The sequence below is a fragment of the Falco peregrinus genome, chromosome 19, assembly GCF_023634155.1.
Source record: "Falco peregrinus isolate bFalPer1 chromosome 19, bFalPer1.pri, whole genome shotgun sequence".
Lineage (NCBI taxonomy): Eukaryota > Metazoa > Chordata > Aves > Falconiformes > Falconidae > Falco > Falco peregrinus.
This window is the reverse complement of record NC_073740.1, coordinates 1,913,948-1,938,493: the sequence shown is the minus strand read 5'-3', so window position 1 is coordinate 1,938,493 and position 24,546 is coordinate 1,913,948. Positions and strand designations below refer to the sequence as shown.

At 46.0% G+C, this 24,546-nt stretch overlaps 3 protein-coding genes across 4 annotated transcripts; 2 read left to right on the top strand and 1 right to left on the bottom strand.

Moving 5' to 3' along the window:
* Positions 1 to 228: 228 nt before the first annotated feature.
* Positions 229 to 2,445, top strand: LOC101910827 (putative methyltransferase-like protein 7A). The gene is made up of 2 exons (XM_005241650.2): positions 229 to 1,007; positions 1,946 to 2,445. Exons 1-2 carry the CDS (start codon positions 504 to 506, stop codon positions 2,180 to 2,182), a joined length of 741 nt encoding a protein of 246 aa, XP_005241707.1. The 5' UTR covers positions 229 to 503; the 3' UTR covers positions 2,183 to 2,445.
* Positions 2,446 to 7,050: 4,605 nt separating this feature from the next.
* On the top strand, positions 7,051 to 9,483 carry LOC101913168 (transmembrane serine protease 12). The gene is made up of 2 exons (XM_027792839.2): positions 7,051 to 7,261; positions 8,277 to 9,483. The coding sequence occupies exons 1-2, from the start codon at positions 7,100 to 7,102 to the stop codon at positions 8,520 to 8,522; spliced, it is 408 nt and encodes a 135-aa protein (XP_027648640.2). The 5' UTR covers positions 7,051 to 7,099; the 3' UTR covers positions 8,523 to 9,483.
* Positions 9,212 to 24,243, bottom strand: ATF1 (activating transcription factor 1). 2 transcript variants are annotated; one of them, XM_055792010.1, is made up of 8 exons: positions 24,022 to 24,243; positions 19,009 to 19,125; positions 16,891 to 17,019; positions 14,941 to 15,041; positions 14,505 to 14,635; positions 12,923 to 13,102; positions 12,659 to 12,818; positions 9,212 to 12,276 (listed from the first exon to the last, which is right to left on the bottom strand). In XM_055792010.1, the coding sequence occupies exons 2-8, from the start codon at positions 19,117 to 19,119 to the stop codon at positions 12,132 to 12,134; spliced, it is 957 nt and encodes a 318-aa protein (XP_055647985.1). In that variant the 5' UTR covers positions 19,120 to 19,125; positions 24,022 to 24,243; the 3' UTR covers positions 9,212 to 12,131. The 2 variants fall into 2 exon arrangements, with proteins under 2 accessions (XP_055647985.1, XP_055647983.1); XM_055792008.1 differs by having other exon boundaries at positions 19,053 to 19,125; positions 24,022 to 24,238.
* Between the last annotated feature and the right edge of the window lie 303 nt (positions 24,244 to 24,546).

The following is a 24,546-nucleotide window of genomic DNA, read 5'->3' as shown; positions in this document are numbered from 1 at the left end:
TTAAACAAATGCAGTTTAACTGCAATGTTAATCAAACTCCCAAAGAAACACCTACTGCAAATCCAGAGTTCTAACTCATTTTCTTCAGCTCACTAAAGACTTTGGCTGCTTTAAGAGACAACCTGTAACCTGAAACTGCTCAGCACCACATTAGGTTGCCTTAGGGTATTTTGCCAGAGGTTACAGACCAAGTTGTACTGCCTGCTTTATTCTGGTTTACCTAAGAGATTGGCCGCTCCTCTCCTGCCAGAGTTGGGAAGCTATGGGAGCTGTTTGGTATGCAATCCTGCTTTCCCCTTCCTCGCCAGTGACCAGACTTTAAAAGCAGCTTTAGAGAAAAGTCTACCAGATTGATCCAAGGAGCTGAATATACTTCGGGAGGCACACGGCAAGTACATGAATTGCTCTGTCTGAAAACCAAGGGCTCTGACAGAATTCCGAGGGCTCTGACACACAGCAGAACTACTTTTGCTCAGCACAGATCCCTCTGCCCCAAGCTGGAAATGATGGAGGCCAGCATCCTCTTCTTCCGCACGTGCCTTGTGCTGCTCGCCACTCCCATCTACCTGCTATCGTTCCTGGGCATATGGCAGCCTTTCTGTAGGAAGATATTTTTTCCTTTCTTGATAGAGAAATTTTCTGCAAGCCAGGAAAAGAAAACCAAGAAGCTGAAGCAGGAGCTGTTTTGTAATCTACCTGACTTCACAGGCCCCTCAGGAGAGCTGAGGCTGCTGGAGATTGGGACCGGCTGCGGTGCCAACTTCCAGTTCTACCCACCAGGCTGCAAAGTCACATGCACTGACGTAAACCCCAACTTCGAGCAAGGCCTTTTGAGAAGCATAAACAAGAACCAGCATGTCCACTACAACGGTTTCCTAACAGCTGCAGGAGAAGACCTGCACCAGGTGCCCAGTGGTTCCATGGATGCCATCGTCTGCACCTTGGTCCTCTGCTCTGTGCACAATGTCAATGGCACCCTGAAGGAAGTACTGCGAGTGCTCAGACCAGTGAGTATCTGAATTAAAAGTTCTGTTACTACCTTTATCACCTATTCCAGAGGCACTGCACCAAAAGAAAAATAAAAACAAGGAAAAAAACCCCAAACTTGTTTTCGAGCTTACAAACCAGACCCACAACCACTCTGCACTGCTAAATGGTGCAATCAAATCAAATCAAAGCAGTAGCAACATACCGGTCAGTCTGTCTTTTTCTTAGAAGTAAAACCCTAAAAGGAACAGTCTGCTAACTAGAACTGCCACTAATTTTGTAAGTAATTACTGTGAATCATTTAAAGCAGAATGGGGGGTTCCTGTGGTGTTGTTCCTTCCCCACAGACACCAGATTTTCTTTGGGTGGGAAGCTCTCTGATACAGACTGATAGTCTGCATTTTAAATAAACTGTTTTAGCTTCTTAGAAGCGGGGCTGATTTACCTGTATGACTAGAACAGTCTAATAATTAAACACCTTCAGTCCCTGCAGTATACTAATCAAGTTAAAGATTAAGAAAGGCTGGTTTGTTGGGGTATTTTTGCAGTAGTCTTTCAGCCTTTAAAATGGCACATTCAAGACAATCCTCTGGGTTGTCAAAAACACTGAGTTTGAGTAGGATTTATGCAATTCACTTGGTTTTCTTCGAAAAGAATCGCATGCTAGCAACTGTAATTGAAACAAAAAGACAACAAACTATTGCTACAGTAAGAGAGGGATCAACAAGTACATCCTTCACACTTTTTGAATAGGCCTCTGCAAGTTTCCTGCTTGCATTAATGCCAACTGACACCACAAACTTTGTAAAAAAAGGGCGGGGAAGGGGTGGGAGGATGCTGACGAGCAAGCCAGCAGCACCGGCGCTGGTCTGTACGTGAGAGGAGGTGGGATGGAGGGAGAAGTTTGGTGTGTCCCCGGCCCGCTGCAGCTCTGTAAGGTGACCTTTGTTTTCCCCAGGGAGGTGCTTTCTATTTCTTAGAGCACGTGGCCGCTGATCGTTCCAGCTGGAAGTATTTTTGGCAGCAGGTCTGCTCTCAGACTTGGAAACTCGTCTTTGATGGATGCTGCCTTACCAGAGAGCTACAGAAGAATCTGGAAGAGGCCAACTTCTCGGAGCTGCACCTGCAGCAGATAAGCCTGGCGTACCCCTGGACGCCCATTCAGCCACACATCATCGGCTACGCCATCAAGTAGCCCTGGCCACCCCACCAGGCCTTTTCCCTGCCCTCACAGAAATCCTCACCGTAATCCCACAGCACAGGCTAATCCGGACGTCCAAATCTAGGCAACGCAGCAAAAGACTTGAATTAAGTTTGATTCTGAGGGGGTCAAGTTTTCAAAACTACAGAGCCCTGACTGTGCCCGGCCGGACCTCAGTGCTGCCCACAGGGGATCCCAGGAGAACACACAACAGCCCAGTGGGCAGAAAAAAAATAAATTATGGGGTTTCTTGCCTATATCTGGTATAATTGATTACCCTCATGTGTCCCCAGCTCTGGGCCTCAACCCTCTCCCCAGGCTCCCTCAGGGCTGCTCACCTTCGGGCCTCACAAGGCCAGCAGTCGGATACAGACCCCCGCAACACCTCACTTTTCCTCAGCCGCAAGGATTTATTTAAGATTTTATTTACAAAACACGGGGGTGCAAGGGGGGGGGGAGGGCAGACACCCCCCCAGCCTCCCCAGATAACACTCACCAAAGCCTCTCTGTCGCTTGGCTGCCTGCCTGCCACTGCGTGGCAACCATTTCTAACATTTGGCCACCAGAACATTAAAAAAAAAAAAAAAAAAAAAGGAAAAGATTCGTGTTTTAACGTTCAGCGCTCGAGGGAGTTTCTTTGGCGGGCGCCGCCGCCTCAGCGCCCGTTAGCGACGGCTCCGCGCGCGCCCGCCCGCCCCGCCGCCATTTTGTCCCCCTCGACGGAGGATGAGGCGGGGGCGGGCGGCGGGCGCCCTCCTGCTGCTGCTGCCGCTGCCGCTGCTGGCGGGCAGCCGGCCCCGGAGCGCGGCCCCGGCGGCTGCCGACGAGGGGAACGGGGGTATACCGGGGATAAACCGGGGGTAGACGGGGATAAACCGGGGGTAGGGGGCCTGGGGGGTGGCGGGCCGGGAGCCGCGCTGTGGGGGCGCGCGGCGCCTCACAGACACGCACACAGGAAAAAACTTCACCTGCACCGAAATCCCATTAATTTGTGAAGCGGGAGGGAGTGGGGTGCGCTCGGCCTCAAGGTGCGGTGTAAATCCAGGCACAAGACATAGGTGTGGAACCGGGTGAAGCGCACACGGGTATAAAGTTAAGAAAAAAAGGGGAAAAAAAAAAGAAAAAGTGCCGGCATCTCCAGATGCTGGGCCCCAGTGGCAAAACATCTAGAGTCCTGCAGGATTGAGTCCTGCAGCAAGTAGCACTGTAGGTTAAAAATAGAAAACAAACCAAAAAAAGAAAAAACAAACAAAAAAACCCACCAAACCCAAGCAAACAACCCCCTCCCCCCCAAAAAAAACCAAAAAAGCCCGCCTCAAAACACCTAAAAGATGACTCCCCAAAACCCGAAATACTCACCCCAAAACCAAAACACCTAAAAAACCACAACCCAAAAACCAACAAAAAACCCACCTCAAAACCAAAACACCTAACAAATCACCCCTCAAACACCAAAAAACCCACCTCAAAACCAAAACCTAAAAAATCACTCCCCAAAACCCAAAAAAACCACCTCAAAACGAAAACACATAAAAAAACACTCCCCAAAACCCAAAAAAACCCACCTCAAAACCAAAACATCTAAAAAACCACCCACCAAAACCTTCAAAACCAAAACACCTAAGAAACCACCCCCCAAAAACCCAAAAAACCCACCCCAAACCCAAAACACCTAAAAAAAATCCCCCCCAAAAGCAACAAAACCCCCACCTCAAACCCCAAACACCTAAGAAACCACTCCCAAACACCAAAAAAACCACCTCAAAACCAAAACATCTAAAAAATCACCCACCAAACCCTACAAAACCCACCTCAAAACCAAAACACCTAAGAAACCACCCCCCAATAAACCAAAAAAATCCACCTCAAAACCAAAACACCTAAAAAACCACCCCCAAAACAGCAAAAAAAACCCCCACCTCAAACCCAAAGCACCTAAGAAACCACCCAAAACACCAAAAAAAAACCCACTTCAAAACCAAAACACCTAAAAAATCACTCCCCCAAACCCAAAAAACCAACTTCAAAACCAAAATAGCTAGGAAACTACTCCCTAAAAAAAAAAAAAAAAAAAAAAAAAAAAGAAAGAAACACACCCCCCCCAAGCCCCAAGCTCCCCCAAACGCTCCGTTGTTCGCTCCGACCGCCATAACTGGCACCATTGTGTTTTGCAGAGTGCGGCGAGCGGCCGCTCCTGGCCACCACCTTGGGATCCCGGATCGTGGGCGGACACGACGCTCAGGCGGGAGCGTGGCCGTGGGCCGTGAGCCTCCAGAACCTCCAAGGCCGTGTCCAATTTACACACATTTGCGGTGGAGTTTTAGTTAATGAGAAATCGGTACTTACCGCTGGGCACTGCGTTACAGGAAGGAGGTATGTATTCGTGCTAACGCCTCTTTTTATTAACTATGAGGGTCCGGTTCAGCCAAGCGTCACCTGTGCTGTCCCTGGCCAAAAGGCAGATCATGGGATGAACACGGGCCGAGCTCTGGGAGCGCAGAACCAACACACACACACACAAACTGTGCGGCTCCCGTTTAGCAATACGGCCTGCAGGAGGGACCGCTCATGGCTCTGAGGACCAAAGACTGTCCCCTTTGTCACCTCTGCTGCAACGGTCACGTGTGGTGAGGGCTGCCAACCCAGCACGCCATGCAAAGTGACATCTTTATAAGTCGACGTCAAGAAGTCTTGGATATGCACTTCTGGCTTGGCCCAGAACCACCATTGTTATTTTTAATAAAGGGTCATTTTTTTTTGATCTAGGTGACACATTTGTTAGGTGGGGGCTTTTTTTTTCCCCCCCTGAAACTCTAATTTTTGATCAATGGATTTTTCTAAAATAGTAAACCCTCTGCAAAAAGATGTTGCAATATTTACATTAGAAACATCACAATTCATTATTTCTGACACTATTTCCATTTTCCCAATGAAACAGAACCAACCAGTTGGCACTTAACCAGTTTTTCACAATGTGGTAATAACACTCCTCAGAACAGGCCTTTTAATTGTACTTGGAGCAATTCTGCTGCGTTTCAGCGCTCTCATCACTGCCCTCTTTTCTGTAATCTTTTAACGAAGTTGCAAAATCTGCACACTAGTTCAGGGAAGTTGGTATTGGGTGTGAGGGAAACTGAAAGGTAAAAATTATCTTAACTTCGTGATGTTGCCATTTATCAGGACTTTTTTTAGATCACCTCTTTGCTTCTTTAAATGCACTTTTACAAACATTAATTTAGAGAGGCATTATATTGCAAATAATTTTTATCTTACGCTCTGGAGAATTTTGGAGGTTAATGTGAATTTTATAGCCTGCCCTTTGCTCATTGCAGGCCAAATTCAACTCCCACCTAATATAAGTAAAGAGTTTTTTCAACATACTCAAATAGAAATTAGTTCTGGATTACTCCGGCCCTATTTCTAAATTTAATATAAAGTTGATACTCATTATTTGTAACTTCTAGTTAATGGATTTCCCAAATCTAAGTCAAGCACGGTCTTTATAAGCATTGTGACTATAAGCCTACTTCCTTTCTACAAAATAAATCCATGTTTTTATCTTTTTCAAAAGAATTTCTCCTGGGTGGCCTCTGCTGAGATGGGGTGGGAAGCAAAATCTGAGCATCAGCTTAAATCATTAACCTGAATTCACCTCAACAACCATAACCAGCATTAGGCAAACATTTAAAACCAGGCAGAATGGTAATTAGCCAGGTTAGTTCCAGAAAGTACTTACTATAGAATTTTCAGTATATATTCCTAAAAGTGAACAAGCCAACAGCAAAACAATCGGTGAAAACAATGTCATCAAGAAATGTATTTAATATAATTGTAAAAAATACATAAATTCTCTCTTAGGGACCCGTACTCCTGGAGAGCTGTTTTAGGTGTGCATAACCTTCGGAAACATGGTGAACACGCAGCAAAAAGAAATATCAGACGCATCAGTGTGCACCCAGAATTCAAGAGAGAAACATTTGAAAATGATATTGCGTTATTTGAACTCAATTCCGCGGTACGCTACAGTGCCTATATTCAGCCTATCTGCCTGCCTCCTGCACACCTTTCCCCGCGCATTGACAACGCCACGGAATGCTTTATCAGTGGCTGGGGACGGACAGTGGAAAAAGGTAAAAAGATTTCCTTGCGCTGTCGATTAAGTTACAAGCTAAAAAACGAATATTGGCTTCTAGTCCCTCAAGCTCAGAGAGAGAAGTGAATTTGTTCAGTTTATAATCTCATCGCACGACATCATTAAATCCTTCTGCAACTGATTATCTGCTTTAAGGGTTTCTTCCATCGCAAGCAGATCAGATTTATGGGGGTGTAACCAAAGGCATACATTTTCTAGCCTTTCTTCCAAGTATAACACAAAAAAGGAAAACAAACTAGCCTGGCTTTCAGATTCATGGTAGAGCTACTCAGTGACATCTCCTGGAAATAGCTTTTTTTATTGAAAACCAATAGTTCCGATGCTGTGCATTGTGAACTTGGGGGTCCCTGTATATTTTATGAATGGCTGCACTCCCTCAAATTCTCTCAATCAAAATGCGCGCAAACTCGATACCATGTCAGCTGGTGGCGTGCATCCTTCTTGGGCGGAAATTTCAAGGACAGCTGGGGATCATGTAAGCTTGTTTGGTAAGTCACCTCTGACATTTTGAGCAAGGCTAGCGAGCAGTGTTGGTATCATCGATGTTTCCTCAGAGTAAGGACTGCACAAACTACATCAAATCCAAGCTCACAAATCCTTAACCCACTTAAATTTAAATCCGTTAGAGGCAGGCACAATCTGTATTACGTACACATCTAAACACATACAGAAACACGCTTAAGCTAGCTAAAGGGGGGGGGTGGGGGGAAAAGCAAAGAACGGCTACACCCAACAGCATAAATATTTTACCTTTCTACATGCTGTCTTCCAATAAAGGTAAAACTTCAGCTGTGTTAAAAGAAGCACGAGTGGAAATTATTCCTTCTAGCGTCTGTAACAGTTCGGATGCGTACGGAGGTCTGGTTAACAACAACATGCTCTGTGCTGGCTCTCGATCAGGAGGCACCGACGCCTGTCAGGTAAGAACAAGCGCCGTGCCCGACCTGCCACTACGGAAACCCCTGAGGCCTGAGACTCAGGGGCATCATGATGGCCAGCATTTGTGGTGCAATTAATTAAAATGGCACAAATAGGCAAGAGAAAACATGTCCAAACTGCCAAAGAAGCATTATAAATAGAAAGAGGTGAGGTGGTGATTCCAAAGAAAAAACCTAACTCAAAAACCTGTACAAAGAATTCGGTGATACTCGGAAGAAGACAAGAACACGTGAGCCAAGGGAGAGGGTAGAGAAGGCAAAAATTTCTATGAGGCTTGCCACAAGGATGTCAATAAAGTAGTTATTACACAAACACACGTAAGGATACACACACACGTACCACTGTACGTATACAGTGTGTGGGAAGGACGTGGATGTCTCGCCTGCTTCTGTGCCTGCAGCAGCACTGGGAAGCGATACGGTTCAGTGACACACCAAGATTTTTATTGAAACGCTGAGCAATCAGCAGCTCTTTCAGAAAAGACAATTCTCAGGTCAAAAGCACAAGCATGCAAAAGCTGGGGCACCAGTTGTGATACGGAGACATTTATAATTAAAACCCATAATGTATTCCTAAGTGCTTTGTCTGCTACTTGTCCTGCTGCTTCCCTCAGCAGTTTTCCTTTAAGTAGGCGATATGGCAAAGATTCAGGCTGGTGTAGTCATTACCGTGTTTCTCAGGACTTACACACTGTGTGGCCAGTACCTTCTCATACTGATACACGAGGAAGTTTAGGGAGATGAGCCTTAGGGTGAAAAGACGCAGAAAGCAAAACAACAGAACTTCAAAAAGACACTGAGGCTCATGCTAGTATTCCAGTCAAGGCAGAATCACCCAGCATCACCACATTCTACTCGAATTTGTGTACTGCTGTGTATTTACTGTCCAATTAACTTAAAAAAAGTTCAAAGAAAAAAAAAAGTGGAGGTATTACTGACTTAATTCTACATTATTCCCCTGAAGATGTTACTAGTTTTTTCTCTTGTTTATTTCTAGGGAGACAGCGGTGGCCCTTTAGCGTGCTACCACCCTGGTACCCACAAGTACTACCTCATAGGGATTGCCAGCTTTGGAGTTGGCTGCGGGCGACCAAAATTTCCTGGGATCTACGTCCGTTTATCGCAATACAGGGGATGGATAAAATCGGAACTTCTGCTGAGTAACAAGGCGGTGAATCCCATCAGCGTTACACTTACCATCTGCCTGACCGCGATACAGACGGTACTTGTGTGGACTTTCTGAAGGGAGAAACTGTGGCACCATCGAGGTTTGGTCTGCCTGGTGAAACTTTGACAAGGGAGCTAACTCCTGTCTCAGAATAAATCTAAGAGCCAAAGGACACACGTGCATTTTTTTAGAAGTCATGTTTGCAACTGTATGATCTGTTTTCTGCCTTTGACATCCATGCTAACAGTAAATAACAGCCTTGACCCTAATAATGAAATTGAATACAGGAAGGTTACCGACAGAAGAAACTTTTTTCCCTACCCCATTTCTATGCTTTTCCAGCTAAAAGCAGCTTAAGCACTAGTCAGTAAATGCTACCGTGGTTCTGTCGATGGCAGAGACACTCCCTCTGCTGGGTCAGTACCAGCAGAGCACAAAAATGCTTTTATTTCACAGCAGCTCTGCTTGCTGAAAATGAAAAAGGGGGGAAAAAACCCAAACCCAAACAAAAAAAACCCACCTGCAGAAAGAGAAAAGCTATTCTCCACTAATTACCTTGAGCCAGGGTTAAAATTTAGTCACAAATACCCTAGTACTCTGGCTGCTGAACAGACACATCCAATAGAAGACCTCTGGGTGCTGTTTCACAGACTAAACATTTATTCTCGGCCACTGTACAAGAGCTGATACCACACAGCGTATGCATCCTTGGTCAGAACCACTGCAGTACTACATTAATTAAAAATAAATAAGGAACATCAGAATTATATTTTGGCGACTTTATTTACCAAGGTCAAAATTTGCAACCATCTAATTGTTTCAACAAATATTTACAATTCATATAAAGCATGTACTTTTGTTTGGAAATAACCAGCAGAACAGGATTAGGTACTATAGCTCTTACTCTCAGAATATAGGTTTTACTCTCTTACAATCTAGATTTTGAAGTAAATCCAAAATAAGTACTTCATGATAAGTGATTACTTAAAAAGAGCAAACTCATGTTACTGTTTAATATTTCCATGATGAAAAATAAGCTGCTCTTTCCCAAACACTATTTTAAGAGGATAAAAATTGACTAACGTTATGTCTGGCAGCACTACATTTGCTTCACTTGCTGAATACAGAAAGAATTGGCCACCATTTATTTTTTTTTACAGTCTTAACACTTGATAGTTGGTTTTTTTTTTCTAATTATTATTCCGTATTACAAAAGAAGGTAAAGGAACAACAGCACACAGTGAGGATCAAAATACCATACAGAGGAGTAACCAAATTCGTTTCAGTACTGTAGGTCAAACCCTCTGAATCGCAAGCCAAACAGCGCGCGCACGCCTGGTGGGAGACAGAGCAGAAAGGTCTGATTCTGTGTGGTGCCAAGCACGTCCCAAGGCGTTCGTTTTTCCTCAGATTCCGCTAACAGAAACGGGAGGCACCAACCGCCTCTGGTGGAGCAGTTCCCTAAGGTCAGGACTTTCTCCACCTTGCTCGTTATTTCTGACGTGCAGCGAAACCACTCTTTTTTTTTTTTTTGGATATGATCGCCAACGGAAACGTACACTCCGGTCTGGCCTAAAGGAAGCGTATTGTGGATCGTGTCCGTAGCCATCATCTATTTAGAAACTTCAGAAAAAAATCTATTTTTCTAGCCCACTAACAATGTGATTGTGGAATGCAGTCTTGCTCATACCATTTGCAAAGAGCTCTGCTTGCTAAGAAGTCCATTAATTCAAAAATGAGTAAAAGAAAAAAATACGGACTGACCATATGATAAGCGTTACACATCTAGGGAGTGAGTACATCTTGTAATTTCATTCAGATCTGAGCTAGCACGACACACACACGGAGCTCTAACACCTTTGTAATAGCAAAGTCCATAGTGCAATTCCCGCTGACATAACTGGAAGCAGGATTCGATCCTAACTATGGAAAATAGTGTATTTATTACTCATGCAATAAGCACTGCATACACGGTTTTCTATGTCACAGAATCACAGAATCACAGAACGGTCAAGGTTGGACGGGACCTCGGGAAGTCACCTCGGCCACGGCCCTGCTCAGGCGGGGGCACCTGGAGCAGGCTGCCCAGGCCCGCCTCCAGCGCCTGCTGGGTGTCTCCCAGAATGGAGATTCCGCACCCAAAAGAGTCCTGATCATGTCAAACATTGAATTTTCATCTGAAACAAATCAAAATCATACAAACTAGAATCTCTGAGAGCAATCAGATCTAATGTGCAGATAATATCAACTGTGGGGAATAGAAAGCCCTGATCTTTTTTTTTTTTTCTTTTTTTTCCCCAATACTCTTCAGGATTTTTTTTTTTTGCAAGTTGCCTACAGACATACAAAATTAATTCAAATATCTCCTACACCAAAGAGGATCTCATTTGACTTTGTACTATCCATAAAAATATATGCTTGAAAATCTGGTTCACAAAATATTTCATTTGTTTACTAAAATGAAATATAGAAACTGTCAAAATACGTATATAAACTCAATTTCAGAATTTGTAAAGATCACAATTTAGCTACAAAATATACCAACCATCTACCTGTTTTCAATAGAATATTTTCTTACAAAGATACCATTACTTTGCAAAATATCGCCTACCTTACAAAATTAGTCCGGAAATTTTGCACTACTTTCAGCATATAAACCATATATTAGAACCTCATTAACCCTTTGGTATGTATCTTCAATTCTTTATTTTATCCTCCTTCTTCTATTTGGTTTAAACGTTCCAAAGCATGGTAGAACCTCCAGACAGGATAAGCAATGTGTGTTTAACTGGATATATAATCAGCACACAATTTATTTTTTTCCAATTATAGATGTTTATCATGCCCAGCAACTAAGAACAAACTATCGTGAAATCATTCTTCAGAAACTTTTGTCTGCCAGTACTCGCTCTACCACACTGGACTTGAAAAGAATTGGACGTGTTGAATTCTCTTAAGAAAAGTCAACACCAGATTTCATGTGCCTCAAGACATTTTCAGGACTAGGCCTCTCGCTGCTTTCTGCAGATCCTTTCCAAATCTGATAAACACAGCAAACGTTGGAAAAAAAACAACAACCCAACAAAAACAACACCCCCAACTTTTTAAACTGTCAGCCGAGAAAGAGTAAACATAATTTATAGCTCTAGCAAAGTATTAGCTTTTTTTTTTTTATCATCTGCACCTGTAAATAACCATTTACAGGTTAAAATAAAAATATTTACATACAAAGAGCTGAAAGAAAAAGGATTGGAAAAGAGTAAGAAATCAAAACATATACTGGTTATAAATGTTACTAATAATGTCAACTATGGCAAGGATTCCATTTCATCCACGTTTTAACTGTAACCAAATATTGCCTCCGTTACAAGAGGTATTTGTAGAAATTTTCCAAGAAATTCTAATCACCTGCCTCGTAAAACGTGACTGTCCTTTAATTGTAGATGCAATCTTGACTTTATAAAGTTTCCAGTTGTGCCAGCAGGAATTTTGGTGAGGTTTTCTTGTTTCCTTTTTGTACTTTTGTCACCAACACGTTGTAAATAAAATCTATAGAGTCTTTAAGCTGTGAAATCTAGGTAGAAAAGTTTCAGTTTTGACCTTTCATCTAGTTTAAAAAATTCAGTATAAAAAAAATTTCTCCTCTGAAATTTAAACAGTCCACAAAAGTTTTACCTTCTTTTCTTACACACTTTTATGACAGTAAAGATCTTTCAAAGTTTTTAGCTCTTCAATTAGAGTTTTGTTCTGATTTTCCAGGACCGCAACTCGATTTTCCAGGCATTTAACATACTCTTTCTTCTTTCTACGGCATTCTCGAGCAGCTTCTCTGGAACAGAACAAGCAGAGGGAATTATTTTAGATTTGAGACGTGTCTGGTTTGGGAACATTTTCAGCCTGACCACCAGGTGAGCAGGGAGCCGGCACAACCAAACCGAGAAGCACGCAACACTAGACGGAGAGCACGAAGTTTCGCCGTAGCTGGCAGTACGCGTGGCAGTCAAGCTGCACGGAAAACCCCGTTTGTTTTTCTCCAAACCGCACAAGACAGAACATGTTTTGGTCAGAATTTCCCATTTTTTTAGTCACCGGACGCAGCATGCCACACTGATGGCACAATCAGCAACGTGAGCGTGCAAGGCTCGCCGTTTGCAGATGGATTTCAGCACACGGAACCAACAAATCCAAGCAGCCCACGTGCACTTCCATACCTGTTCTTCATCAGCCTTATTTCTCGTTTCAACTGCGGATCATCTGTCTTACTTGTCTGTGACGTCAGGGTGACGGGAGATGTCATCACGACGGTCTGAGGAAGGGAGGTGGTGGTTGGTGTGGTGCGGATCTGGTAAGTCTGCATGTCTCCTGACGCGGCTGCGATGACAACAGCAGAAGGCATCAAAACGCGGGAGTGTTAGGAAGTTACGCTCGCAGTAGCGGTCGGCGTTACTAGCCGTTGCCAGAAGGCTTGTACTCACTCTGCACTACCACCTGGTTGCTGGGTACGAGGATCTGTTGCCCATCTGACGTTTGCGCGTACTGCAGTATTGTCGTCCCCGGCTGAGTACCACTGGCGTTGGTCATCGTTAGCGTCTGCAGACCCTGCACACCATCTGCCCCCGGGCTGGCCAGCTGTAACCCGTTGGCGGCAATGGCAACTTGAAAAAAAAGAAAAGGAACAGGCGCACCAGCGTTTGTAACTGTACGTTGTAACATACAGATACAGGTAAATCTCTAGGCTGTGTAGCTACTCCCCCTGCTGAAAACAGTGCTGGTTTTGAAGGGCTTTTTCCTTCCATTGCGTTCAGATCGTGCTACGAGGGCTCTTACCGGGGGTAAGCTGCGAGGTGTCGCGGCGGGGGAGCCACCGGGGGGGCCTCTGCAAGCGGACGTGTGGGACTGGGGGAGCGGGTGGAGGGAGGGAATCCTCCCGCTTGCTCTGCCCTGGTGAGGCCACAGCGGGAGGGGCTGTGCCCAGCGCTGGGCTGCCCATTTCAGATGGGGAGCTACTGGGGCGGGGCCAGTGGAGGCTGTAGGGATGGTGAGGGGCTGGAGCATGTGCCTGATGAGGAAAGGCTGAGAGCGCTGGGGCTGTTCAGCCGGGGAGGAGAAGGCTGAAAGGGGACCTTACCGATGTCCCCCCGTATCTTAGGGGTGAGCGACAAGGAGGACGGGGCCAGGTGCTTTTCAGTGGTGCCCAGCGACAGGACAAGGGGCAACAGTCATGAGTGGGCACAAGTCCCGTCTGAATACAAGGAAAAACATCTCTGAGGGTGACGGAGCCCTGGCACAGGCTGCCCAGAGCAGCTGTGGGGTCTCCTGCCCCAGAGCCACTCAAACCTGCCGGGACATGATCCTGTGCAAGCTGCTCGAGGCGACCCTGCCTTAGTGGGGCTGGGCGATCTCCAGAGGCCCCTGCCCACCCTGTGATGCTGTCTGTCCTGAGCCAGACACCAGCACCACGCAGGCCCCCGATGGCCACAGCTGGTGGCTCCTCACTGGAAATGTACTTAAAAAAGGAGCAAAAATCCAGACAGGCAAAGGAGCTGTTGGGGAGCGGCGAGAAACAGCCGTACGATGCCCAGCCCAGACAGCAAGGATGGGAAGGAGGTGCTCCAGGGGTTGGAGCTTTTCCGTGCGCAAGCACAATGAATATTAGGTGATAAAATCAAAGGAACAAATCCTTTTTTTTGCTACCTCCCTGACACCACAGGAACACCTCATGGTGTGGCCCTGTGATCTATACAATGGTATCTTCACTGATCTTACATTTTTAATTAAATGTAACACTAGAAGACTGCTATGTATTTCCTAACAACATCCTCTGAATGTCTTATCTTAAGGTGTAAAAAATTAAGATCGTGAAGCACTGAGTTTATCTGAAGCCTTTAGATACCAGTCTATTTCCACATCGTAACAGTACTAACCTTACTGACTGTTAGATAAACCAAACCTTTTGAGTCTCAGCTTAGTCAAATACATAACAAAAAGAAAATCTGTATTTTGAGGTAAGTTGAATAAAAAAAGTGTCCTGTTAGACATATATTTTGTGTAACGTACTATACTGTCCAGTGCTTGTCTGGTAGATAGGGGTGGGAACGGACATAGATGTAACAGTAGAGACACCAGGGCTCTCCTCATCTCCTTTTCTATCACGTGTATCTTCAGAAGAAAGATCTTTCAAAATTTTCCTATTAAAAAAAAAAAAAAAGAGTTTATCAGCTTTTAATACCGGGAAAAAAAATTACAAATTACCGCCACGGCAGTTACAAACTTCTTTTAGTTTAGTTCTTTTAAGTTAGTTAAGTCAAAGTCTCCCTGTGGCAAATGCTAGCTAACATGGTGTCATCAAACCGTTCACTGTGTGAACAGATCCCATGTGTGTTCCAAGAGAAAGAAAACAACCTGAAGGTTTGCAGAATGCAGGAAGCCCTTGAAAGAAGCTGCTATTTTGGTTTCAAATGAGAATACAACATCTATTACATCTAGTACTGACCGGTAAGATGGACGACGAGCTAAGATGCCTCGAGCTTTCTGTGAAGAGCCTATGCTATCCGATGAATCCTGAGAATCTTCGCTCTCAGACAAAGATGATACCTAAAAAACACATTCCACATAGTTATCCAGTACATTTCAGAAGAAACATCCAGACAGGATGACACATTTTAACTGTGTATGAGCTAAAGCTGCTTGAAAACTACACAAATGCAGCAAATTGCAAAGATAAATGAAAAAAGGCAGATTTCTAGTTTCAGTGCTAGCTACTACTTCTAGCAGTTATCAAAGACTTTTACGTTAATAAGGTCATAATGAAACAGACACCCTCCCCCCCCAAAAAGCAAGCTCAAGGGATTCTCCCAAACTATTTATCACATTAAAAGCGGAGAGAAGCGCGCCATCTGAAGCTAGCTGTTCCAGCTGCATTAAACCGCAGCGTTAATCAATCTGGAATGTTAAAACAGCAGTGTGAAAAAATACAAATGGTTTACTAATAGCTGGTGTGGTCTGAAAAGGTGCGCCACTCCCACACGTAAATGTGTGTAGGGAGCTGGTGGGAAAGGAAAGAGGAACATCATTTATGTACAGAGCAAACGTGTAAAATACCGCAAATCTTTTATGTAGATTTTAGAGCACATTTAGAGCAGTGTATCGTGTTGGTCAGAATACAAGAGTCAACTGAAAATGATATTTAAGGCAGCAGCGTATCAGGGAGTAAATGGGCAAAGTATTATCCATAATTTTCTCTTTATTCCACCCTGTCCTCATCCAGCTGGCGAGTTATTTTTTTCTCTGATGCTCCTCATTAAATACAAGCTAACAAATTGGTCTGTGCTTATCTATGTGCCAGCAACAAAGCCAAGAAGAATACATACAGCTCTGGGACAAGCGTTTCTCACTTCACTGCTGCTACGGAGACAAAAAGAGCAGCCTACTATCAACACTGAAAACAAGCTGCTCGTGTATCACTTCTTTCCTCCCTTTGAGCCCCAAGGCCATGATGTTCATAAATTACAGAAAAAAAAACAAAACAGGAAGGAACACAGTCAGTGGGAACCCTGCAGCTAGAACACGATGATGGGAACGGGATTAACGAAGACTCAGGTAACACCACCCTATAAAACAGAGCTGAACTGTTCTCAGCAAAGTGAACCGTGTTTTCTTTTCCATGATCTGATGTTACAGGCACTATGACAGCTGAAAAGGCATCATAGGTTTACTTTTTATGATTTCTCAATTTAATGTCGTGTGAATAGATAAGCAGAGCACAAAGGAGCAGTGACAAATTAAGGCGTTTTAGCACCGCTCCTCCCATTGCTCGGCTGACTAGCGCAGTTATTTTGCAGTGCAAATCCCACGCCGTGCTGCCCTGAGGGCTCTCTGCAGCCAAGAAGTGAATGAAGTAGTAGCAGCCCCCACTGTAAACTCACCAAGGCGCCTCTCTGAAGTGGCTTGTACAACAATCACATGGCAAATGAGTAAGAGACACAAGCAGAACACTTGGGCACCACAGAAGCAGAGTCCCAGCCTCCAGGAGGTGAGCAATCAGCCATCACTCAGCTCTACCTTTCCAAACACACAGTTCTCTTCACCGGCTTATTCTACGCTTTCCTTACGCGGGTATTAAAACACACCGGCTGCGTGTCTGTTAAGAGCACCAACTAAAGAGTTGTGGTGTTCTCGTTGTTTTATAAAGGGAGTCAATGTTCAATAGCTTCATTTCAACTCCAAAGGCAACTTTAGAGTTGAAATACCAAGAATTTCAAACCTCAATAATCATCAAGAATGATGTATCCCAAAAACACCGTCACCGGATTGCTCACCGTCTCTCACAGCAGGGCCAGAAAGGCCGCGCCGTGGCAGTTCACTGAGCCAGACAAGCCTTTACAAGTCTCCCCACCTACACAAACCAGGATCCTGGGTTATTTAACAGATGTTCAATAGTTACCTGCACTGTTTGCACCTGAGGTGAGTGGATTACAGAAGAGGACTGAGCTGTCTGAATGACTCCCTGGACCTGGACTTGTTCTCCAGGAAGCTGAACAACTGTCAGGGGAGCAGGACCTCGGAGAGACATCTACAACAAAGCAAAGAACCATTAACAAGAGCGTTTGTTCCACGGGGTTCACAAAGCACGTAGACACGTAGGAAAACCAGTGGAGAACACGCATTAGCAGAAGCTTCTTGTAAGTCTACTGAAGTCACCCTTTAAAAGATGCTCATTTTTGAGATGTGTATCTGCATACCAAAAAGGCTGAAACAGTTGCTTGTTTCCTTAGGTTAGGGGGGGAAATCAAGTATGTAGCATTATGAGAGATTAAAATGCTGCAAATTAAAATGAGGCATTAAATACATGCGGTTCTAAATGAACCACAGTGAAGCAGATTTCTTCAGATTCACAACACTGAGACAAAGTGAGCACGACTGCTTTCACCTAACTCCATCCATATGCACAGATAAAGCCCCACATTCGTGGTAGTTTAAGTTTTTATTCCATTTTCAGAGTGTATTGGACTTAGATAAGCAGAAATAAAAGTGCCTAATAAGTCACCTTGATTCTCATTGAATTAATAGGAGTTTAGGGCACTAAAATCTACATCAAGATGAAATTATCATGGAGACTGAGGGCTTAGGACAGATCAGAGTAACAATACTAAAGTAATGCAGAAGGTAGCATGAATAACGCACGTATTTTGTGTTCTTGGATATTTATTTTTTTCTAAGCAACCAGTATGAGGCTACGGTTCAAAAATGTCACAGAGAAGAAATCACAAGCGTTAGGTACAGCAAAAGCTGATCAATCTACTTGGAAAGTTCAGGGCAGAAGGGCTGTAACTAAAGGGACGTAAAAGGAAACCAAAGGAGATGAGGTATGCAAGCTCCAGACAGGGAAGAAGAACAAAGAGCAGATTTTTGCAAATCAAAATTGCAGCATCTGTTCTTTCATGTTTTAAAAATGTTGATTTAGATAAATGTTGTAGCTTGTAGCTGAAATCCAGGTTTAACTGGCAAAAAGTTAATTATTACTGCTACCCCTATGGAAAAGGCTACTTTACATTCTGGCAGATTTGTATTTTTGATGTTGAAGTCGCACGAGCCTTTGCACTTAAAAATTGATTAAAATTATACATGTAGATGCAGAAGTAAATAACCAGTTTCCTCATCAAATTTCTTTTTATTAATCTGGACTATAGGAAAAGATGAAGGGCTCATTAAAACTCAAGCAGGTAACTTCCCATTTAATACTACTTGCATGTTGTACATCATAATGTAAGTTGCACTGGCAACTTTGTGTAAAACCAGATCAGAAAACCAGCCTGTAAACCACCAGCAGGATGCTGCCGGTGTCCTGTCCCGGCTCTGCCTCGTGCAGTTATCTACATTTTGCATCAAAATTGAAATTGTCTCCACAGGGTAAACAGCGGAGGAGCTGCAGCACTCAGCTGTTCCACAGGACGGCTGCGTGGCCGTGGGAGCAGACTTCCACGTCTCCCCGGGGATGCTCCTTCAGATAAGGAAAGCCAAATCACGAGGAATTCAGCTTCAAGCTTTGAAAGCGAAGTTACCTTGTAGTAAGTATGTCAAATTTCCAACTTCGCATGATTTATTACGTTTAGATACATTCAAGTTGGGCTAAATTCCAAGTGTTTCCATGGTGCTGAGCACCCAGGATTGCCAATACTACAAAAGGAGCTGAAAATGCTTTTTTGTCTGAAAAAAAATTATGAAAATTAGGCCTTCAACTCATCACCAAGCAGCTCCTGTGTGTCAGGTCGATGACGATTTCAAAGGACGTACAATCTAACAAAAAGACCTGGCCGCATTTTTGCGCTGTGCAAGCATGAAAAGTATTTTTGGTCTTTTGAATACAAGCCCCTCGAGTCATTCTACGTCGTCCATCGACAAAGTAGCACGTTTTTCTCAACCCTCTTTTTGGTTGTTTTTTTTTGTTTGTTTTTTCTTCTCTGTGCATTTCTAAACCTCAAGGATTACTATCGTTTGTCGTACATCAAAAATGGCTCTTAACTACCTCAAACGTTTTGCTGAGATTTGGCCCAGGCTTTACCTGTTGAGCAATATGAGAGAGCTGAGCTGCCTGTAGTGTTGTACCTTGTACAGCTGCTGTTTGGGAAGGCGTCACTGAACTGTTACTGCTGCTCTTGTGCACCTCTTCCATAATCAGCTACAAGAAAAGTAACGAGTTAAATTCAGTTAATAAGCAATGCGAATGGCAGACAGGTGCCCGGCTCCCGCTTGACAGAATCTCAGGGCATAATTGCTTTTAGTCTTATTGGGATATTTTTAATTAATTCTTTGTCCTTTGGTGGCACTTGCTGTTATGGAATAGCCCGGCATTTTTTGTCACTTCCCTGTTTCGGAACCAGTGACAAGTCCCACTTCGTCCTGACAACACCCAGGATCCCACCGTCCGCCAGCGCTGCTTCAGACCTACCCCGTGCTGAACTGCACTGTCAAATGTATTTATTCAATTTCCTGGTTTGGTTTTTTTTTCCCTAATAAAAATAAAGTCATGAGATCTAGGAAGAAAACCAAGCTAAAGCGTTCATCCTAAAGAATATCCTGCTCTAAGTAAACTTATTTTCCAAAGTCTTTTACCCCTGTTACCAGCCAAACCTATTTTAAACCATCTGAAGGTGTATAAATACAAAACAAGGATTCAGAATCAAAGCAGAGAGAACACAGATTTGGATTTTAAACCCTGCAAAAGTCACTCCGTCTCCATATAATACAGTCAGCAACACTTCTCTCATTTCTAAGATTTTATATTTAACTGTTCGACGTCTTGACAGCATCCCCCCTCCAATATTGGGGGATTTAGTGATGTAAACCCACATGCTTTTAGCTGGGGCGAGTGGGTGGACCAGCCTAGAGCATTAAAAGATGGTCGGTGAGTGTTAAACATTTTGTCACAGAAGGTTTGAAACTGTTGAAAGGACAGTTGCTATGAGACTGGAAATTACATTTCTTTCTGTGGAAATGTGAGTCATTGATTTTTCCCTACTGAGATAAACCACAGCTCTTGCAGCCTGACGTATACTTAGAGGGTAAAAAGTCAACGTACACCAAGACCAGAACCTCGCTCTTGCAATCCTTACTTGTGCGAGGAGCCCCACTGCAGAGCTCCTCAAATAAGTTACTAAACCAGGATTTTGCTGAGAGAAAACCGATGGTTGGGTGACACAAGAAACTGTATCTGCAGGAAAAAGACGTTCTCCAACACACGAGACGGCTTCCTGACGTCCTTATGTCTATAAGCATAAAACAATTTGTCCACAGTTGAAGCTGAAGCAGCAAAATGAAGGCTTCACCCTGGAATAAAAAGCTCACGGGAGGCGGGCAGTGCCTCAGCTGTTCCCAGCTTCTGGAAACCTTTAGCTAATCAACCCTCTCCCAACTGCCTTTGCTAAGATTATCACATCGCTGCTGCTGCTAATGCAGGAGTGCCTGCCCCTCCGCGTCGCCCGCAGCACGCAGCCGAGCGGCGATCCTGCCTGGTGCCCTGCTCCGCCGCACGCTGTTCACGCCCCGCGCAGGAGCGGACCCTGCGGTTCTGTCATTTTGCTGTTCCTGCTGCTGCAGAGCTCGCCTGAAAGTCGGAAAAACTGTGTTTGGCTTTTGCTTTTTGTTAAAGCGAGAAAATTGAGAACTAAAGTCATCTAAGTATCTGGAAGTTATAAAAAACAAAGAGCAGAATTAATGACAAGCACGGATAAGGGACGCAACTTTCTCCACCCTCTAATGTAGTTTTAGCTTTTTGTAAAGGAAAATCTACATTTCATCCCCCTGCAAAGGGAGCATCGCAAGTAAACAGGGCCCTGTCAAACTGAAATCCGATCAACAGCAAAAATTAAAATAAATTTCCAGCGCTACAGAAATACCCCAATTCATTTCTGTAGCGCTAAACCACATTCTGTCTCCCCCTCGCTCTTTTACTGTTTCACTCTGCCTTATTGTCCCACAAAAGACTCACAACTGCCCCAAAATAGACTGCAAGAAACAACAAACCCACAGATACAAAACTACCCAAAATAAACAAACTGGGAAGAAAGCACAAAGGTTTTTGCTGATCTTTCTCTCCTAGGTGTGAAGCCCTACTTACAGGAAGAAAAGATAAAGTATTTCCCATTATAAATGTGATTTTCAAGTTTACTTCACCTCTGCCTGCTCTGTAGTATTTTACAAAATAGTCAACCAACGTCTATCAATTCTGGTAAAACTGTATTAATAAAAAAAGATTTACCAAGTGATTGTAACAAGGTGAAAATTACCACTGCGCCTTCCAGCCTCCACTGGGTAAAGGAGGAGCAGCGCTACTTGGCCTTGCAGGACTGTCACACAAGAGTCACATGCCTCTACCTTGCTAAAACAACATATTTTGCTGGAAAACCACAGATTTTCCCTTGGAGTGGCCTTCCAGAACACCTGGAACAGCGATTCCCATCTCTCAGCTTTGAGGAAGACAGTTCCAATGCCAAACCTCAACCTGCAACGTTCTCAGCCTTAGAAAAGAAGTACCAAAGACGGAAAATGCATCAGGGTTTCAGCTCTGCACACCACAGTTAAAGCTGCTTCCAGCAACAGAATATACTTTTCGCTGAAACCGGCTGCATTTTGGGGTGAGGGGAGAGTTTGACACGTCACAGGGCACTGGCAGGAGGGAATTTGTAAAAGCAACACCCAATGATTTATTAGCCAGAGAATAGTTATTGTTGCAGTCTGCATGAAACCCATGTTTTGATAATCGGATGCCTAAGGATGGTGCTTGTCAGAATAAAACCAATGCCTCCACGCAGCTGCTCCTCAAAAGTAACTCAATTTAAGGTTCTGCAATAGCAGCATTATGAAGTTTGTTTTGAAGGACTTCGAAACTCCTGAGAATCGGCTCTCTCCAGCCCAAGAAACCCACTTCACTTTAAACGGAGTCTGAGCTGCCAACATCTCTTCCTTTTAAAGAGAAATGGGAATGGCGTATTTCAGCGTGGGCACGTTTAATTTATCATCCTGAAGTTCATACATACCCTCCTAATCCCACAACGTTCCTTCCTTTGAACCCCTGCTCAAGAACCACTGAACACAACTCCTAAACGGCTGAGGAGTACCAATTAAAAAAGAAATAAATAAACAAGGAAAGCCCATTCCCACAGCTTTTACTAATCCTGACAAAAAAATCCTAACATGCTAAAGAGACGGTCCCTTACAGACATACCGTGTCTGCTCAGGAACGATCTCCACAAGATTTTACCCTGATTCACTCTTTATTGCAGCGTCCCGGGAACCGCATACTGCTCCCTTGTCCTTACGATTTTGGTTTTGCCAGATCATCCGAGACAGGGATTGTCTCTAGTTAAACACTCATAAACCAGCTAAAAGTCACGGATTCTCGGCCTCAGGTGAAGCTTCAAAGCATAATCAGGAGGCAAAGAGTAAGATAACGGATCATAAAAGCTGTCCGTGAAGGCAGAGACGTGAGCTGTAGTGTGACAGCCCCACAGCAAGAAACCAGCTTGTTTTCCCCTTTTAAATCCAGCAAAGAAAAGGCCCGAACGATGTTTCGGCATTGCAATATTCCAAGAGGCAACTGATCTTTTTTTTTTTTCTTTTTCTTTTTTTTTTTTTTTAATTCCCCGAAAAGACTTTATCAAGTCAGAAATCAAATAGCGGATGCCAAGTTTTATTCTCAAATACTAAGTGACAAGAGTCAAATATGACACACGCAAATCACAGAAAGGGATTTAAAGGATTTGGTGAAATTATACTCGAGTAAGCTGGTGAAATTTTGGATTCTTTAACACCCCCAAATAAGCCACCTTCACCAGTTATGGCAGCTAAACCACTATTTACTTAATTTTGCAATTAAGACACTTGGGGCAAGTTTTTTCATCCCGAAGACGAACAGAACTCCAGTTTTTTCCAGGAACCGGTGAAAGGCAGCGGGGCAAAGGACAGCACATCCTCCCAGTTTGTGCCAGCAAGCAAGCGAGGAGACCTGAGTCAACGTACCCAGTGACAGTTTTGGATCCCAGTCTACAAATCGGCACAGGAATACTCCTCCAAACTTCGGGAGCCCTTTCCATACGTGTTTTCTTCCACTCACCCCCCCGCCCCAGCCTCGCGCAGCGCAAGGAAGCTCAGCCAGCGTTCCCACAGGAGCAGCATCAGAAATAAAAGCGTGGATGTCCTAGTGACATGAGGGGTCTGGCTATTTGTGACAGGAAAATATCCCTGAGCGAATTTACCAACAATTTGTGTCCAGCCGCCTCGAACCAAGCCGCGACTCGTGGCTTCGAGGGTCAGAAGCCTCACGAGAACGATACGGGGTGAGAATTAACAGGGGGGCCAAGGTGATCCCGCCACCCAGGGCCTCGATTTTCCATGGGTCGATCCCAAAGGGCTCCGGAGCGGACGGGAGCGGGGCTGGAGCCGCCAGACGGAGCCGGGGGCCCCTCGCCACCCCCCGCTGTCCCGGAGGCTGCTCGGCCCTGCCCCGGGGCTCGGGGGGGACAGGGACGGGGCCCGGGGTGGGGACAGAGACCGGGCCCGGGGCTCACGGGGGGGAAGGGACGGGGCCCGGGGCTCGCGGGGGGGTCAGGGAAGGGGCCCGGGCGGGGACACACAAACCGGGCCCGGGGCTCGGAAGGGGAACACGGACCGGGCCCGGGGAGGACGACACAACCCGGCCCCGGGCTCGCGGGGGGCGGGAGGGACGACACAGACCGGGCCCGGGGGTCGGAGGGTGACAGGGACGGGGCCCGGGGACACACACGGACCGGGCCCGGGGCTCGGGGCCCACACGGACCGGGCCCGGGGCTCGGCGGAGGCGCAGGCCCGCCGGCAGGGCCCCTCGCTGCAGGGAGAGGCCGCGGGCCGGGCCCGGGCCTGTGGCGGCGCTCGGCCGTTCCCCCGCGGCCCGCAGGGACGGCACCGGGCGCGGAGGGGAGCGGCGCGGCCCGGCCTAGGCCCGCGGGCGGCGGGGGCGGGGGGGAAGGGGCGGGCAGGGCGGGGGGGGAGGGGGCGGCCTCCCCCCGCCCGCTCGGGCCTCGCCGGCGCCCGCTCTTACCTCAGGGGCCCGCCGGGCCCCGCCGGTGGCCGCGCGTGGGGAGAGCCGCCGCCGCCGCGCCCGTCGCCGCCTCAGGAAACCGGCGCCGGCGGCATCGTAAACACGGCGGGCCCGCGCGGGACGCTCGGGGTGGGCGGGCTGCGACCATAGAGTCTCCGCGGAGGCCTCGCCTAGAAATCCCCACCATAGAGTTCCCACGGCACCGAGCCCCGCGCGGGGGGGCTAGAGCGTCCGCTCTGGCGCCGCCTCCAGCCGGGCGGTTTCCAGCGGCGGGTACCAGCGAGAGGCGGCGCTAGAGCGGCGCTGCCGGCGCGAGGGCGGGAAGGCGCCTCCAGCGGAGCGCGCAGGCCGCGGCCGCAGCCCGGGCCCGGCGGGCGGGAATCGCTCGCCCCCACGGGATCCACGGCCCTTCCCTCCGTCCTCAGCCGGGGCACGGGGGTGCGTGGAGTCCGGGAGCGAGCGAGGGGGGCGGCTCCTGCCCCCGCGCCAGGCCCGCGGCTGCCCGGACTGGGTCCGGCCTCAGCC

Excerpts from the sequence above, each read along its gene's own strand:
- LOC101910827 (XM_005241650.2), top strand. The coding sequence starts at position 504 with ATGATGGAGGCCAGCATCCTCTTCTTCCGCACGTGCCTTGTGCTGCTC. Across the intron at positions 1,008-1,945 it reads TACTGCGAGTGCTCAGACCA|GGAGGTGCTTTCTATTTCTT; the intron begins GTGAGTATCTGA and ends TGTTTTCCCCAG.
- LOC101913168 (XM_027792839.2), top strand. The coding sequence starts at position 7,100 with ATGCTGTCTTCCAATAAAGGTAAAACTTCAGCTGTGTTAAAAGAAGCA. Across the intron at positions 7,262-8,276 it reads GAGGCACCGACGCCTGTCAG|GGAGACAGCGGTGGCCCTTT; the intron begins GTAAGAACAAGC and ends GTTTATTTCTAG.
- ATF1 (XM_055792010.1), bottom strand. The coding sequence starts at position 19,119 with ATGGAAGAGGTGCACAAGAGCAGCAGTAACAGTTCAGTGACGCCTTCC. Across the intron at positions 15,042-16,890 it reads CTCAGGTGCAAACAGTGCAG|GTATCATCTTTGTCTGAGAG; the intron begins GTAACTATTGAA and ends TGTGTTTTTTAG. Across the intron at positions 13,103-14,504 it reads GACAAGCACTGGACAGTATA|TTGCCATTGCCGCCAACGGG; the intron begins GTACGTTACACA and ends TTTTTTTTCAAG.